Source organism: Carcharodon carcharias, chromosome 25 (genome assembly GCF_017639515.1).
Source record: "Carcharodon carcharias isolate sCarCar2 chromosome 25, sCarCar2.pri, whole genome shotgun sequence".
NCBI classification, from domain to species: domain Eukaryota; kingdom Metazoa; phylum Chordata; class Chondrichthyes; order Lamniformes; family Lamnidae; genus Carcharodon; species Carcharodon carcharias.
The window spans coordinates 48,230,913-48,247,740 of record NC_054491.1 but is presented as its reverse complement, the minus strand read 5'-3'; the positions used below and the strand labels follow the sequence as shown (position 1 = coordinate 48,247,740).

General features: G+C 59.8%; 1 protein-coding gene across 1 annotated transcript in view; it reads right to left on the bottom strand.

The window, feature by feature from the left end:
* Positions 1-2,572: 2,572 nt before the first annotated feature.
* fbxo3 (F-box protein 3) overlaps positions 2,573-16,828 on the bottom strand; it is a 245,428-nt gene continuing 231,172 nt past the window's right edge. The window contains exons 7-8 of the mRNA XM_041174300.1: positions 11,990-12,180; positions 2,573-2,989 (exon numbers count right to left, since the gene is read on the bottom strand). Coding sequence (XP_041030234.1) covers positions 2,867-2,989; positions 11,990-12,180 — 314 coding nt within the window. The 3' untranslated portion in view covers positions 2,573-2,866. The remainder of the gene's footprint in view (positions 2,990-11,989; positions 12,181-16,828) is intronic.

Below are 16,828 nucleotides of genomic sequence, written 5' to 3'. Positions count from 1 at the left end.
GTGTAAGAGGACTAAAACCGACAGGAACAACAATAAGAGAAAAGTGGGTGACCATTCTCCAATCAGCACCGTCCCCGAACACCGTTCTCCAATCAGCACCGTCCCCGAACACCGTTCTCCAATCAGCACCATCCCCGAACACTGTTCTCCAATTAGCATCTTCCCCGACCACCGTTCTCCAATCAGCACCTTCCCTGACCACCGTTCTCCAATCAGTAGCGTCCCCGAACACCGTTCTCCAATCAGCACCTTCCCCGAACACCGTTCTCCAATCAGCACCGTCCCCGAACACTGTTCTCCAATCAGCACCGTCCCCGAACACCGTTCTCCAATCAGCACCGTCCCCGAACACCGTTCTCCAATCAGCACTGTCCCCGACCACCGTTCTCCAATCAGCAACTTCCCCGAACACCGTTCTCCAATCAACACCGTCCCCGAACACCGTTCTCCAATCAGCACCGTCCCCGAACACCATTCTCCAATCAGCACCTTCCCCGACAACCGTTCTCCAATCAGCACCGTCCCCGATGACCGTACTCCAATTAGCACCGACCCCGACAACTATTCTCCAATCAGCACCGTCCCCGAACAGCGTACTCCAATCAGCACCGTCCCCAAAAACGGTTCTCCAATCAGCACCGTCCCCGAACACCGTTCTCCAATCAGCACCGTCCCCGAACACCGTTCTCCAATCAGCACCGTCCACAAACACCGTTCTCCAATCAGCACCTTCCCCGAACACCGTTCTCCAATCAGCACCGTCCCCGGACACCGTTCTCCAATCAGCACCATCCCCGACCACCATTCTCCAATCAGCACCTTCCCCGACCACCGTTCTCCAATCAGCACCGTCCCCGATGACCATACTCCAATCAGCACCATCCCCGACAACTATTCTCCAATCAGCACCGTCCCCGAACAGCGTTCTCCAATCAGCACCGTCCCCGAAAACCGTTCTCCAATCAGCACCATCCCCGATGACCATGCTCCAATCAGCACCGTCCCCGGACACCGTTCTCCAATCAGCACCGTCCCCGAAAACCGTTCTCCAATCAGCACCGTCCCCGAAAACCGTTCTCCAATCAGCACCGTCCCCGAACACCGTTCTCCAATCAGCACCGTCCCCGATGACCATGCTCCAATCAGCACCGTCCCCGAACACCGTACTCCAATCAGCACCGTCCCCAAAAACCGTTCTCCAATCAGCACCGTCCCCAAAAACCGTTCTCCAATCAGCACCGTCCCCGAACACCGTTCTCCAATCAGCACCTTCCCCGAACACCGTTCTCCAATCAGCACCGTCCCCGAACACCGTTCTCCAATCAGCACCGTCCCCGACCACCATTCTCCAATCAGCACCTTCCCCGACCACCGTTCTCCAATCAGCACCATCCCCGAACACCGTTCTCCAATCAGCACCGTCCCCGAAAACCGTTCTCCAATCAGCACCATCCCCGAACACCGTTCTCCAATCAGCACCGTCCCCGATGACCATGCTCCAATCAGCACTGTCCCCGACAACTATTCTCCAATCAGCACCGTCCCCGAACACCGTTCTTCAATCAGCACCGTCCCCGAACACCGTTCTCCAATCAGCACCATCCCCGACAACTATTCTCCAATCAGCACCGTCCCCGAACACCGTTCTCCAATCAGCACCGTCCCCGAACACCGTTCTCCAATCAGCACCGTCCCCGAACACCGTTCTCCAATCAGCACCGTCCCCGAACACCGTTCTCCAATCAGCACCGTCCCCGAACACCGTTCTCCAATCAGCACCGTCCCCGAACACCGTTCTCCAATCAGCACCGTCCCCGACAACTATTCTCCAATCAGCACATGCCCCAACAACAATACTCCAATCAGCACCATCCCCGACAACCATTCTCCAATCAGCACCTTCCCTGACAACGATTCTCCAATCAACATCATCCCGTCAACTTTGAAAATTGGGCACATGAGCTGAAGCTGAAAGCTTTCCTGAAGGTCAGGCACTCCACATGGTCGGGCACTCCACATGGACCACACATGGTCGGGCACTCATGGACCACACATGGTCGGGCACTCCACATGGTCGGGCACTCCACATGGCCCACACATGGTCAGGCACTCCACATGGCCCACACATGGTCAGGCACTCCACATGGCCCACACATGGTCAGGCACTCCACATGGACCACACATGGTCAGGCACTCCACATGGACCACACATGGTCAGGCACTCCACATGGACCACACATGGTCAGGCACTCCACATGGACCACACATGGTCAGGCACTCCACTTGGCCCACACATGGTCAGGCACTCCACATGGACCACACATGGTCAGGCACTCCACTTGGCCCACACATGGTCAGGCACTCCACATGGACCACACATGGTCAGGCACTCCACATGGACCACACATGGTCAGGCACTCCACATGGTCAGGCACTCCACATGGACCACACATCGTCAGGCACTCCACATGGACCACACATGGTCAGGCACTCCACATGGACCACACATCGTCAGGCACTCCACATGGACCACACATGGTCAGGCACTCCACATGGAACACACATGCCTGACTGATTCTTCACTCATTTTAATCCAACATCTTATTATCAGAGAGATAAATGACAGCCCTCAGTAGGGCTATTTACTCTATTCATCCAAGAAATTTTACCATGAAATCTGAAAGATTAAAGGATGGGAAGTGCTGAGTTACTGCCACCAAGGGGAAATATGCGACAGTCCATCTGAGATTTCACTGCTGACAATCTTCAATCAAAGCAGAATTGCAGCTTGTTGGAAAGAACCTTCTGAGGCCCACAGTCAAAACCGAAATGAAATCCGCTGCAGAGCACAAGTGGAACATTCACTTCAGGTATGACGTGGACATCGACCCAAAGCAGGAGGGAAATTTACAAAGAGATTGGGATTCTGCAGGTTACTGCTGTCTGACGCAGGACTGTCACCATTTGATGGATCCGGACTGCTCCCAATCTGTAGATTGCATTAGTAAAACAAACAGATGAAAATTGTCAATTGGATCCAAAGTTTACATGTGTGAAAGCTCAGCAGCATAATATATAATAATATATCCATATACATGAGGGCTGAGGGGTCAGGAGCCCAGACATGATCAGAAAAGGAACAGCGAGTGTAACAGGGAACAGCATGAGGTAAGATGTTCAGTGAGTGGGCTGGCAATGGCATACTGGGCCAAATGACATCTACCTGTCATTCTGCAAAATTGCCCATCACCAATCACAACCCACACCACAGGGAGAAGGGGCAGGGCCTGGGGGACAAAGCGTGAACGGAGATGGGGGACAGCACAGAGTGGACAGTGACACACAGAGTATGAGGGCAGGCGGTCAGAGAGAGAGGGAGATTGTGGGGGGAGTGTCACGGGGGAGAGTGGGGGGAGTGTCACGGGGGAGAGTGGGGGGGAGTGTCACAGGGGGAGAGTGGCGGGAGTGTCACACGGGGAGAGTGGGGGGAGTGTCCCAGAGGGAGAGTGGGGGGAGTGTCACACAGGGGGAGAGTGGGGGGAGTGTCACACAGGGGGAGAGTGGGGGAAGAGTCACAGGGGGAGAGTGGGGGGAGTGTTCCAGAGGGAGAGTGGGGGGAGTGTTCCAGAGGGAGAGTGGGGGGAGTGTCACAGGGGAGAGTGGGGGGAGTGTCACACAGGGGCAGAGTGGGGGGGGGGAGTGTCACACAGGGGGAGAGTGGGGGGAGTGTCACACAGGGGGAGAGTGGGGGGAGTGTCACACAGGGGGATAGTGGGCTGAGTGTCACACAGGGGGATAGTGGGCTGAGTGTCACACAGGGGGCGAGTTGGGGGGTTTCACAGGGGGAGAGTGGGGGGAGTGTCACACGGGGAGAGTGGGGGGAATGTCACAGGAGGAAAGTGGGGGGTGTCACAGGAGGAAAGTGGGGGGTGTCACAGGAGGAAAGTGGGGGGTGTCACAGGAGGGGAGCGGGGGGAGTGTCAAAGGGGGTGAGTGGGGGGAGTGTCACACAGGGGGAGAGTGGGGGAAGTGTCACACAGGGGGAGAGCGGGGGGAGTGTCACAGGGGGAGAGTGGGGGAAGTGTCACACAGGGGGAGAGCGGGGGGAGTGTCACAGGGGGAGAGTGGGGGGAGTGTCACAGGGGGAGAGTGGCGGGAGTGTCACGGGGCAGAGTGGGGGGAGTGTCACAGGGGGCGAGTGGGGGGAGTGTCACACAGGGGGAGTGTGGGGGGAATGTCACAGGGGGAGAGTGGTGGGAGTGTCACAGGGGGAGAGTGGGGAGAGTGTCACGGGGAGAGTGGGGGGAGAGTCACAGGGGAGAGTGGGGGGAGTGTCACAGGGGGAGAGTGGGGGGAGTGTCACAGGAGGAAAGTGGAGGGTGTCACATGGGGAGAGTGGGGGGAGTGTCACACAGGGGGAGAGTGGGGGGAGAGTCACAGGGGGAGAGTGGGGGGAGTGTCACAGGGGGAGAGTGGGGGGGAGTGTCACAGGGGGACAGTGGGGGGAGTGTCACAGGGGGAGAGTGGGGGGAGTGTCACAGGGGGAGAGTGGGGGGAGTTTCACAAAGGGAGGAGTGTCGCATGGGGAGAGTGGGGGAGTGTCACGGGGGAGAGTGGGGGGAGTGTCACACAGGGGGAGAGTGGGGGGAGTATCACGGGGGAGAGTGGGGGCAGTGTCACGGGGGAGAGTGGGGGCAGTGTCACAGGGGGAGAGTGGGGGGATTGTCACAGGGGGAGAGTGGGGGGAGTGTCACGGGGAGAGTGTCACAAGGGGAGAATGGGGGGAGTGTCACAGGGGGAGAGTGGGGAGGTGTTACAGGGGGAGAGTGGGGGGATTGACACAGGGGGAGAGTTTGGGGGTTGTCAAAGGTGGAGAGTGCGAGGAGTGTCACGGGGAGAGCCGAGTGAGTGTCACATGGGAGGAGAGTTGGGGGAAAATCACTCAGGGGGAGAGTGGGGGGAGTGTCACATGGGGGGAGAGTGGGGAGAGTGTCACACGGGGGGTGAGTTGGGGGGGTTTCACAAGAGGAGAGTGGTGGGAGTGTCACAGGGGGAGAGTGGGGGGAGTGTCACAGGGGGAGAGAGGGGGGATTGTCACAGGGGGACATTGGAGGGAGTGTCACAGAGGGAGAGTGGAGGGAGTGTCACAGGGGGAGAGAGGGGGGATTGTCACAGGGGGACATTGGAGGGAGTGTCATAAGAGGAGAGTGGAGGGTGTCACAGGGTGAGAGTGGTGGTGTGTCACGGGGAGAGTAGGGGGGAGTCTGTCACAGAGGGAGAGTGGGGGGAGTGTCACAGGGGGAGAGAGGGGGGATTGTCACAGGGGGACATTGGAGGGAGTGTCATAAGAGGAGAGTGGAGGGTGTCACAGGGTGAGAGTGGTGGTGTGTCACGGGGAGAGTAGGGGGGAGTCTGTCACAGAGGGAGAGTGGGGGGAGTGTCACAGGGGGAGAGTGGGGGGAGTGTCAAAGGGGGAGAGTGGGGGAGTGTCACAGGGGGAGAGTGGGGGGTGTCACAGGGGCAGAGTGGGTGGGGTGTCACAGGAGCAGAGTGGGGAGGTGTCACAGGGGGAGAGTGGAGGCGTGTCACAGGGGGAGAGTGGGGGGGTGTCACCGGGGGAGAGTGGTGGGAGTGTCACAGGGGGAGAGTGGGGGGAGTGTTACGGGGAGAGTGGGGGGAGTGTCACAAGGGGAGAATGGGGGGAGTGTCACAGGGGGAGAGCGGAGGGAGTGTCAAAGGGGGAGAGTGGGGGGAGTGTCACAGGGGGAGAGTGGGGGGAGTGTCACAGGGGGAGAGTGGGGGGAGTGTCACACAGGGGGAGAGTGGGGGGGTGTCACAGGGGGAGAGTGTGGGCAGCTTCACGTGGAGAGTGCAGGGAGTGTCACGGGGAGAGCGGGGGGAGTGTCACATGGGGGGGAGAGTGTCACACAGGGGGCGAGTTGGGGGGGTGTCACACGAGGAGAGTGGGGGGGAGTGTCACGGGGGAGAGTGGAGGGGTGTCAGAGAGGGAGAGTTGGGGGTTATCACGCAGGGGGGAGAGTGGAGGGGTGTCACAGGGGGAGAGTGGGGGGAGTGTCACAGGGTGAGAGTGGGGGGAGTGTCACGGGGGGAGAGTAGGGGGAGTGTCACAGGGGGAGAGTAGGGGGAGTGTCACAGGGGGAGAGTGGGGTGAGTGTCACAGGGGGAGGGTGGGGGGAGTGTCACACAGGGGGAGAGTGGGGGGAATGTCACAGGGGGAAAGTGGGGGGAGTGTCACAGGGGGAGAGTGGGGGGAGTGTCACGGGGGAGAGTGGGGGGAGTGTCACAGGGGGAGAGTGGGGGGAGTGTCACAGGAGGAAAGTGGAGGGTGTCACAGGGGGAGAGTGGTGGGAGTGTCACAGGGGGAGAGTGGGGAGAGTGTCACAGGGGGAGAGTGGGGGGAGTGTCACGGGGAGAGCGGGGGGAGTGTCACACGGGGGGGAGAGTGTCACACGGGGCGTGTTGGGCGGGTTTCACAGGGGGACAGTGGGGGGAGGTGTCACAGGAGGAGAGTGGGGAGGTGTTACAGGGGTGGGGAGAGTGTCACACAGGGGGAGAGTATCACACGGGAGCGAGTTGGGGGGGGTTTCACAGGGGACAGTGGGGGGAGATGTCACAGGGGGAGAGTGGGAGGAGTGTCACAGGGGGAGAGTGGGAGGAGTGTCACAGGGGGAGAGTGGGGAGGTGTCACAGGGGGAGAGTGGGGGGAGTGACACAGGGGGAGAGTTTGGGGGTTGTCAAAGTGGAGAGTGCAAGGAGTGTCACGGGGAGAGCCGAGTGAGTGTCACATGGGAGGAGAGTGGGGGGAAAATCACACAGGGGGAGAGTGGGGGAGTGTCACACGGGGGGAGAGTGGGGAGAGTGTCACACGGGGGGACGAGTTGGGGGGGTTTCACAAGAGGAGAGTGGTGGGAGTGCCACAAGGGGAGAGTGGGGGGGTGTCACAAGGGGTGATTGGGGGGGTGTCACTGGGGGAGAGTGGGTGGTGTCACAGGGGGAGAGTGGGGGGGGGCTGTCACCGGGGGAGAGTGGGGGATGTTACAGGGGGAGAGTGGGGTGTCGCAGGGGGAGAGTGGGGGGGTGTCACAGGACGAGAGTGGGGGTTGTCATAGGGGGAGAGTGTCACACAGGGGCCGAGTTGGGGGGGTTTCACAGGGGGAGAGTGGGGGGAGGTGTCACAGGGGGAGAGTGGGGGGAGGGTCACGGGGGAGAGTGGGGGGTGTCACAGGGGGAGAGTTGGGGCTGTCACAAGGGGAGAGTGCGGGGGGGGGTGTTAAAGGGGGAGAGTGGGAGGAGTGACACAGCGGGAGAGTTTGGGGGTTGTCACACAGGGTGAGAGTGGGAGGGTGTCACACGAGGAGAGTGGGGGGAGTGTCACGGGGGAGAGTGGAGGGGTGTCAGAGAGGGAGAGTTGGGGGTTATCACACAGGCGGGAGAGTGGAGGGGTGTCACAGGGGGAGAGTGGGGGGAGTGTCACAGGGGGAGAGCGGAGGGAATGTCAAAGGGGGAGAGTGGGGGGAGTGTCACAGGGGGAGAGTGGGGGTGTGTCACAGGGGGAGAGTGTGGGCAGCTTCACGTGGAGAGTGCGGGGAGTGTCAAGGGGAGAGCGGGGGGAGTGTCACGGGGAGAGCGGGGGGAGTGTCACATGGGGGGGAGAGTGTCACACAGGGGGCTAGTTGGGGGGGTGTCACACGAGGAGAGTGGGGGGAGTGTCACGGGGGAGAGTGGAGGGGTGTCAGAGAGGGAGAGTTGGGGGTTATCACGCAGGGGGGAGAGTGGAGGGGTGTCACAGGGGGAGAGTTGGGGGTTATCACGCAGGGGGGAGAGTGGAGGGGGTGTCACAGGGGGAGAGTGGGGGGAGTGTCACAGGGGGAAAGTGGGGGGAGTGTCACGGGGGAGAGTGGAGGGGTGTCAGAGAGGGAGAGTTGGGGGTTATCACGCAGGGGGGAGAGTGGAGGGGTGTCACAGGGGGAGAGTGGGGGGAGTGTCACAGGGGGAAAGTGGGGGGAGTGTCACGGGGGAGAGTCGGGGGAGTGTCACAGGAGGAAAGTGGAGGGTGTCACAGGGGGAGAGTGGTGGGAGTGTCACAGGGGGAGAGTGGGGAGAATGTCACAGGGGGAGAGCGGAGGGAGTGTCGAAGGGGGGGTGTGGGGGGAGTGTCACAGGGGGAGAGTGGGGGGAGTGTCACAGGGGGAGAGTGTGGGCAGCTTCACGTGGAGAGTGCGGGTAGTGTCAAGGGGAGAGCGGGGGGAGTGTCACGGGGAGAGCGGGGGGAGTGTCACATGGGGGGGAGAGTGTCACACAGGGGGCGAGTTGGGGGGGTGTCACACGAGGAGAGTGGGGGGAGTGTCACGGGGGAGAGTGGAGGGGTGTCAGAGAGGGAGAGCTGGGGGTTATCACGCAGGGGGGAGAGTGGAGGGGTGTCACGGGGGAGAGTGGGGGGAGTGTCACAGGGGGAAAGTGGGGGGAGTGTCACGGGGGAGAGTCGGGGGAGTGTCACAGGAGGAAAGTGGAGGGTGTCACAGGGGGAGAGTGGTGGGAGTGTCACAGGGGGAGAGTGGGGAGAATGTCACAGGGGGAGAGTGGGGGGAGTGTCACGGGGAGAGCGGGGGGAGTGTCACACGGGGGGGAGAGTGTCACACAGGGGGCGAGTTGTGCGGGTTTTACAGGGGGACAGTGGGGGGAGGTGTCACAGGGGGAGAGTGGGGAGGTGTTACAGGGGCGGGGAGAGTGTCACACAGGGGGAGAGTATCACACGGGAGCGAGTTGGGGGGGTTTTCACAGGGGACAGTGGGGGGAGATGTCACAGGGGGAGAGTGGGAGGAGTGTCACAGGGGGAGAGTGGGAGGAGTGTCACAGGGGGAGAGTGGGAGGAGTGTCACAGGGGGAGAGTGGGGAGGTGTTACAGGGGGAGAGTGGGGGGAGTGACACAGGGGGAGAGTTTGGGGGTTGCCAAAGTGGAGAGTGCGAGGAGTGTCACGGGGAGAGCCGAGTGAGTGTCACATGGGAGGAGAGTGGGGGGAAAATCACACAGGGGGAGAGTGGGGGGAGTGTCACACGGGGGGAGTGTGGGGAGAGTGTCACACAGGGGGCGAGTTGGGGGGGTTTCACAAGAGGAGAGTGGTGGGAGTGTCACAAGGGGAGAGTGGGGGGGTGTCACAAGGGGTGATTGGGGGGGTGTCACTGGGGGAGAGTGGGTGGTGTCACAGGGGGAGAGTGGAGGGGGGTGTCACAGGGGGAGAGTGGGAGGGTGTCACCGGGGGAGAGCGGGGGGGGTGTTACAAGGGGAGAGTGGCGGGGTGTCGCAGGGGGAGAGTGGCGGGGTGTCGCAGGGGGAGAGTGGGGGTTGTCATAGGGGGAGAGTGTCACACAGGGGCCGAGTTGGGGGGGTTTCACAGGGGGAGAGTGGGGGGAGGTGGCACAGGGGGAGAGTGGGGGGAGGTGTCACAGGGGGAGAGTGGGGGGAGGTGTCACAGGGGGAGAGTGAGGGGAGGGTCACGGGGGAGAGTGGGGGGTGTCACAGGTGGAGAGTTGGGGCTGTCACAAGGGGAGAGTGCGGGGGGGGGTGTTAAAGGGGGAGTGGGAGGAGTGACACAGCGGGAGAGTTTGGGGGTTGTCACACGGGGGGGGAGAGTGGGGAGAGTGTCACACAGGGGGCGAGTTGGGGGGGTTTCACAAGAGGAGAGTGGTGGGAGTGTCACAAGGGGAGAGTGGGGGGGTGTCACAAGGGGTGATTGGGGGGGTGTCACTGGGGGAGAGTGGGTGGTGTCACAGGGGGAGAGTGGGGGGGTGTCACCGGGGGAGAGTGGGGGGCTGTTACAGGGGGAGAGTGGCGGGGTGTCGCAGGGGGAGAGTGGGGGGTGTCACAGGGGGAGAGTGGGGGTTGTCATAGGGGGAGAGTGTCACACAGGGGCCGAGTTGGGGGGGTTTCACAGGGGGAGAGTGGGGGGAGGTGTCACAGGGGGAGAGTGGGGGGAGGGTCACGGGGGAGAGTGGGGGGTGTCACAGGGGGAGAGTTGGGGCTGTCACAAGGGGAGAGTGCGGGGGGGTGGTGTTAAAGGGGGAGAGTGGAGGGGTGTCAGAGAGGGAGAGTTGGGGGTTATCACGCAGGGGGGAGAGTGGAGGGGTGTCACAGGGGAAGAGTGGGGGGAGTGTCACAGGGTGAGTGGGGGGGGAGTGTCACGGGGAGAGTGGGGGGTTACAGGGGGAGAGTGGGAGGAGTGACACAGGGGGAGAGTTTGGGGGTTGTCACACAGGGTGAGAGTGGGGCGAGTGTCAGAGAGGGAGAGTTGGGGGTTATCACACAGGGGGAGAGCCGGGGGGTGTCACAAGGGGAGAGCTGGGGGCGTGTCACAGGGGGAGAGTGGGGGGAGAGTGGGGGGGTGTCAGAGAGGGAGAGTTGGAGGTTATGACAGGGGGAGAGTGGGGGGGTGTCACAGGGGGAGAGTGGGGGGTGTCACAGGGGGAGAGTGGGGGGTGTCACAGGGGGAGAGTGGGGGGGGTGTCACAGGGGGAGAGTGGGGGGTGTCACAGGGGGAGAGTGGGGGGGTGTCACAGGGGGAGAGTGGGGGGGTGTCACAGGGGGAGAGTGGGGGGTGTCACAGGGGGAGAGTGGGGGGGTGTCACAGGGGGAGAGTGGGGGGGTGTCACGGGGGAGAGTGGGCGGGTGTCACAGGGGGAGAGTGGGGGGGTGTCGTGGGGGGGTGTCACAGGGTGAGATTGGGCGGTGTCACGGGGGAGAGTGGGGGAGGTGTCACAGGGGGAGTGTGTCACAGAGAGAGCAGAGGGAGTGTCACGGAGAGAGTGGAGGGAGTGTCACATGGGGGGAGTGTCACATGGGGGGGACAGAGGTGGCAGTGTCACAGGGGGAGAGTGGGGGGGTGTCACAGGGGGAGAGTGGGGGGGTGTCACAGGGGGAGAGTGGGGGGGGTGTCACGGGGGGAGATAGGGCGGTGTCACAGGGGAGAGTGGGGGGGTGTCACAGGGGGAGAGTGCCACGGGGAGAGCGTCACGGGGAGAGCGGAGGGAGTGTCACGGGGAGAGCGGAGGGCGTGTCACGGGGCGAGCAGAGGGCGTGTCACGGTGAGAGCGGGGCGGGGGGGGGGGGGGGGGGGAGTGTCACATGGGGGGAGAGTTAGCCATGTTTTCATGAGTTTGCTGCACCCAGCCTGAAAGGTGAGAACTACGTTGGCCTGTGTATAACTTTAAAATCTATCTTGGACTGTTGCCTTCCAAGGGGTGCATTTGGGAGTCAGGTTAGGTAGGAATTTTATTCCTTACATAAGATACCAATTACTTAATACTATAGCACATGTTTGGCATCGTTTCTTTTGTTAATAAATATTTTAATTTGAAATGTTAAAACTCTAAGGTCTTAGTGGACTCATTATTTCTGATTTCAGTGCTCGCTCAGTCTTCTTGTAATAAATACAAATTGCAAAACCATTGTGACCCCGGAACCAAGTTTCCCTTGTGGATTTGGTTCTGCCTGGCACACATCATGTGCCATGTGATAACCTGACACAAAACCTGGTGTGTGCGTGTTTATACTCTACAAAGGCTTCTTCATCTAGTTCCTGCTCTCTCATCTCCTTGTCTGCTTTGCCCTTTAATACATCTATACTATTCACGTAAACACTAGCTGCACTCATGAGCTCCACACTCTCTGGGGGAACAAAGTTTATTCAGTGGGACTGACAACTTACTGGGGGCATTTCATTGTGGGTGTTGCCCATCGGTGGGATCATCTTCTCTTCATCACCCCTATGAATCTTTTCAAACAAGCTCAGTTGGCACACGCCTCAGTCCCCTCAATCCTGGAGAGAAACCACAAACTGCTTCTCATTTCCTGATAGCAATGGCAGCCTCCCCACCGGGCCGAAGACCCTTACCCTCCTCACCATTATGTATTTGCCTCCAATCTCACCAGGAACATTGGTCACTCTGCTTGTGACACCCGCACTATACCTACCTGGTAGGCAGTTGATGCTCGGAATGGAGGGCACACCATGTAGAACCTTGGAATAGCAATGTTGAAGCTGTTCCTGTGCCTGGAGAGTTGGTGGAAGGTGTAGTACCCTTCCATGTAACCTGAGGGCGTGGTGAATGTGGTGCAGCTGGTATACTCATGCACAGTACCAGGGTGCAGAACTGGGAATTCACCTACAGAGGAGAGTGAGCAAAAGTGAGGTTCCAAAGTAACAGAGTAAGAGACAGAGAGAAACAGAGGGCAACTGAGGTGGGGAGAGCAGCAGTGAGGGTGAGGCAGCAGAGAAGACGAGCAAAGGGTGGAGGGAGAGGAAGAGGGGCAAAGCCGCACTATCCACCCAATGTAACTGCCACTGTCTGCACTGTCCATTCACTGTGCGTGCTGCTGACCACATGCTCTACTCACTGACGGTGTTGCTGTCCGCACTGTGCATTCACTGTCCCTGCTGCTGTCTGCACTGTCCATTCACTGTGCATGCTGCTGACCACATGCTCTACTTACTGTCCGTGTTGCTGTCTGCACTGTCCATTCACTGTCACTGCTGCTGTCTGCACGGTCCATTCACTGTCTGTGCTGCTGTCCGCACTGTCCATTCACTGTCCCTGCTGCTGCCCGCACTGTCCATTCGCTGTCCGCACTATCCATTCACTGTCCGTGCTGCTGTCTGCACTGTCCATTCACTGTCCGTGCAGCTGTCCGCACTATCCACTCACTGTCACTGCTGTCCGCACTGTCCATTCACTGTCACTGCTGTCTGCACTGTCCATTCACTGTCCGTGCTGCTGTCCGCACTGTCCATTCACTGTCCCTGCTGCTGTCCGCACTGTCCATTCACTGTCCGTGCTGCTATCCGCAATGTCCACTCACTGTCTGTGCTGCTGTCCGTACTGTCCATTCACTATCTGTGCGGCTGTCTGCACTGTCCATTCACTGTCCGTGCTGCTGTCCGTACTGTCCACACACTGTCCCTGCTGCTGTCCGAACTGTCCACTCACTGTCCCTGCTGCTGTCCGCACTGTCCACTCACTGTCCCTGCTGCTGTCCGCACTGTCCACTCACTGTCCCTGCTGCAGTCCGCACTGTCCATTCACTGTCCCTGCTGCAGTCCGCACTGTCCATTCACTGTCGGTGTTGCTGTCCGCACTGTCCATTCACTGTCACTGCTGTCTGCACTGTCCATTCACTGTGCATGCTGCTGACCACATGCTCTACTTACTGTCCGTGTTGCTGTCTGCACTGTCCATTCACTGTCACTGCTGCTGTCTGCACGGTCCATTCACTGTCCGTGCTGCTGTCCGCACTGTCCACTCACTGTCCCTGCTGCTGCCCGCACTGTCCATTCGCTGTCCGCACTATCCATTCACTGTCCCTGCTGCTGTCTGCACTGTCCATTCACTGTCCTTGCTGCTGTCTGCACTGTCCATTCACTGTCCGTGCTGATGTCCGCACTGTCCATTCACTGTCCGTGCTGCTGTCTGCACTGTCCATTCACTGTCCGTGCTGCTGTCCTCACTGTCCATTCACTGTCCATGCTGCTGTCCGCACTGTCCACTCACTGTCCCTGCTGCTGCCCGCACTGTCCATTCGCTGTCCGCACTATCCATTCACTGTCCCTGCTGCTGTCTGCACTGTCCATTCACTGTCCATTCACTGTCCGTGCTGCTGTCCGCACTGTCCATTCACTGTCCGTGCTGCTGTCCGCACTGTCCATTCACTGTCACTGCTGTCTGCACTGTCCATTCACTGTCCGTGCTGCTGTCCGCACTGTCCATTCACTGTCACTGCTGTCTGCACTGTCCATTCACTGTCACTGCTGCTGTCTGCACGGTCCATTCACTGTCCGTGCTGCTGCCCGCACTGTCCATTCACTGTCCCTGCTGCTGCCCGCACTGTCCATTCGCTGTCCGCACTATCCATTCACTGTCCCTGCTGCTGTCTGCACTGTCCATTCACTGTCCCTGCTGCTGTCTGCACTGTCCATTCACTGTCCGTGCTGCTGTCCGCACTGTCCATTCACTGTCCGTGCTGCTGTCCGCACTGTCCATTCACTGTCCGTGCTGCTGTCCGCACTGTCCATTCACTGTCACTGCTGTCTGCACTGTCCATTCACTGTCCGTGCTGCTGTCCGCACTGTCCATTCACTGTCCCTGCTGCTGTCCGCACTGTCCATTCACTGTCCCTGCTGCTGTCCGCAATGTCCACTCACTGTCTGTGCTGCTGTCCGTACTGTCCATTCACTATCCGTGCGGCTGTCCGCACTGTCCATTCACTGTCCGTGCTGCTGTCCGCATTGTGCATTCACTGTCCGTGCTGCTGTCCGCATTGTGCATTCACTGTCCGTGCTGCTGTCCGCACTGTCCACTCACTGTCCCTGCTGTTGTCCGCACTGTCCACTCACTGTCCCTGCTGCAGTCCGCACTGTCCATTCACTGTCGGTGCTGCTGTCCGCACTGTCCATTCACTGTCCGTGCTGCTGTCCACACTGTCCATTCACTGTCCGTGCTGCTGTCCGCACTGTGCATTCACTGTCACTGCTGTCTGCACTGTCCATTCACTGTGCATGCTGCTGACCACATGCTCTACTTACTGTCCGTGTTGCAGTCTGCACTGTCCATTCACTGTCACTGCTGCTGTCTGCACGGTCCATTCACTGTCCGTGCTGCTGTCCGCACTGTCCACTCACTGTCCCTGCTGCTGCCCGCACTGTCCATTCGCTGTCCGCACTATCCATTCACTGTCCCTGCTGCTGTCTGCACTGTCCATTCACTGTCCCTGCTGCTGTCTGCACTGTCCATTCACTGTCCGTGCTGCTGTCCGCACTGTCCATTCACTGTCCGTGCTGCTGTCCGCACTGTCCATTCACTGTCACTGCTGTCTACACTGTCCATGCTGCTGTCCACACTGTCCATTCACTGTCCCTGCTTCTGTCCGCACTGTCCACTCACTGTCTGTGCTGCTGTGCGTTCTGTACATTCACTATCCGTGCGGCTGTCCGCACTGTCCATTCACTGTCCGTGCTGCTGTCCGCACTGTCCATTCACTGTCCCTGCTGCTGTCTGCACTGTCCATTCACTGTCCGTGCTGCTGTCCGCACTGTCCATTCACTGTCCGTGCTGCTGTCCGCACTGTCCATTCACTGTCCCTGCTGCTGTCTGCACTGTCCACTCACTGTCTGTGCTGCTGTGCGTTCTGTCCATTCACTATCCGTGCGGCTGTCCGCACTGTCCATTCACTGTCCGTGCTGCTGTCCGCACTGTCCATTCACTGTCCGTGCTGCTGTCCGCACTATCCACACACTGTCCCTGCTGCTGTCCGCACTGTCCACTCACTGTCCCTGCTGCTGTCTGCACTGTCCACTCACTGTCCCTGCTGCAGTCCGCACTGTCCATTCACTGTCGGTGCTGCTGTCCGCACTGTCCATTCACTGTCCGTGCTGCTGTCCACACTGTCCATTCACTGTCCGTGCTGCTGTCCGCACTGTGCATTCACTGTCCGTGCTGCTGTCCGCAATGTCCATTCACTGTCCGTGCTGCTGTCCGCACTGTCCATTCACTGTCCATGCTGCTGTCCGCACTGTCCACACACTGTCCCTGCTGCTGTCCGCACTGTCCACTCACTGTCCGTGCTGCTGTCTGCACTGTCCACTCACTGTCCGTGCTGCTGTCCGCACTGTCCATTCACTGTCCCTGCTGCTGTCCGCACTATCCATTCACTGTTCGTGCTGCTGTCCGCACTGTTCATTCACTGTCCGTGCTGCTGTCTGCACTGTCCATTCACTGTCCCTGCTGCTGTCCGCACTGTTCACTCACTGTCTGTGCTGCTGTCCGCACTGTCCATTCACTGTCTGTGCTGCTGTCCGCACTGTCCATTCACTGTCTGTGCTGCTGTCCGCACTGTCCATTCACTGTCCCTGCTGCTGTCCGCACTGTCCATTCACTGTCTGTGCTGCTGTCTGCACTGTCCCTGCTGCTGTCCGCACTGTCCATTCACTGTCCCTGCTGCTGTCTGCACTGTCCACTCACTGTCCCTGCTGTTATCCACACTGACCATTCACTGTCTGTGCTGCTGTCCGCACTGTTCATTCACTGTCCCTGCTGTTATCCACACTGTCCATTCACTGTCTGTGCTGCTGTCCGCACTGTTCACTCACTGTCCCTGCTGCTGTCTGCATTGTCCACTCACTGTCCCTGCTGCAGTCTGCACTGTCCACTCACTGTCCCTGCTGCTGACTGTACAGTCCATTCACTGTTCATGCTGCTGACCACACTATTCACTCACTATCCCTGCTGCTGTCCGCACTGTCCACTCACTGTCCGTGCTGCTGTCCACACTGTCCACTCACTGTCCGTGCTGCTATCCGCACTGTCCACTCACTGTCCCTGCTGCTGTCCGCACTGTCAACTCACTGTCAGTGCTGCTGTTGGCACTGTCCACTCACTGTCCGTGCTGCTGTCCGCACTGTCCACTCACTGTCCGTGTTGCTGTCTGCACTGTCCACTCACTGTCCGTGCTGTTGTCCGCACTGTCCACTCACTGTCCCTGCTGCTGTCCGCACTGTCCACTCACTGTCCGTGCTGCTGTCTGCACTGTCCACTCACTGTCCCTGCTGCTGTCTGCACTGTCCACTCACTGTCCCTGCTGCTGTCCGCACTGTCCATTCACAGTCTGCAGTCTGTGCTGCTGTCCGCACTGTTCACTCACTGTCCGTGCTGCTGTTCGCACTGTCCATTCACTGTCCGTGTTGCTGTCCGCACTGACCACTCACAGTCCGTGCTGCTGTCCGCACTGTCCACTCACTGTCCCTGCTGCTGTCTGCACTGT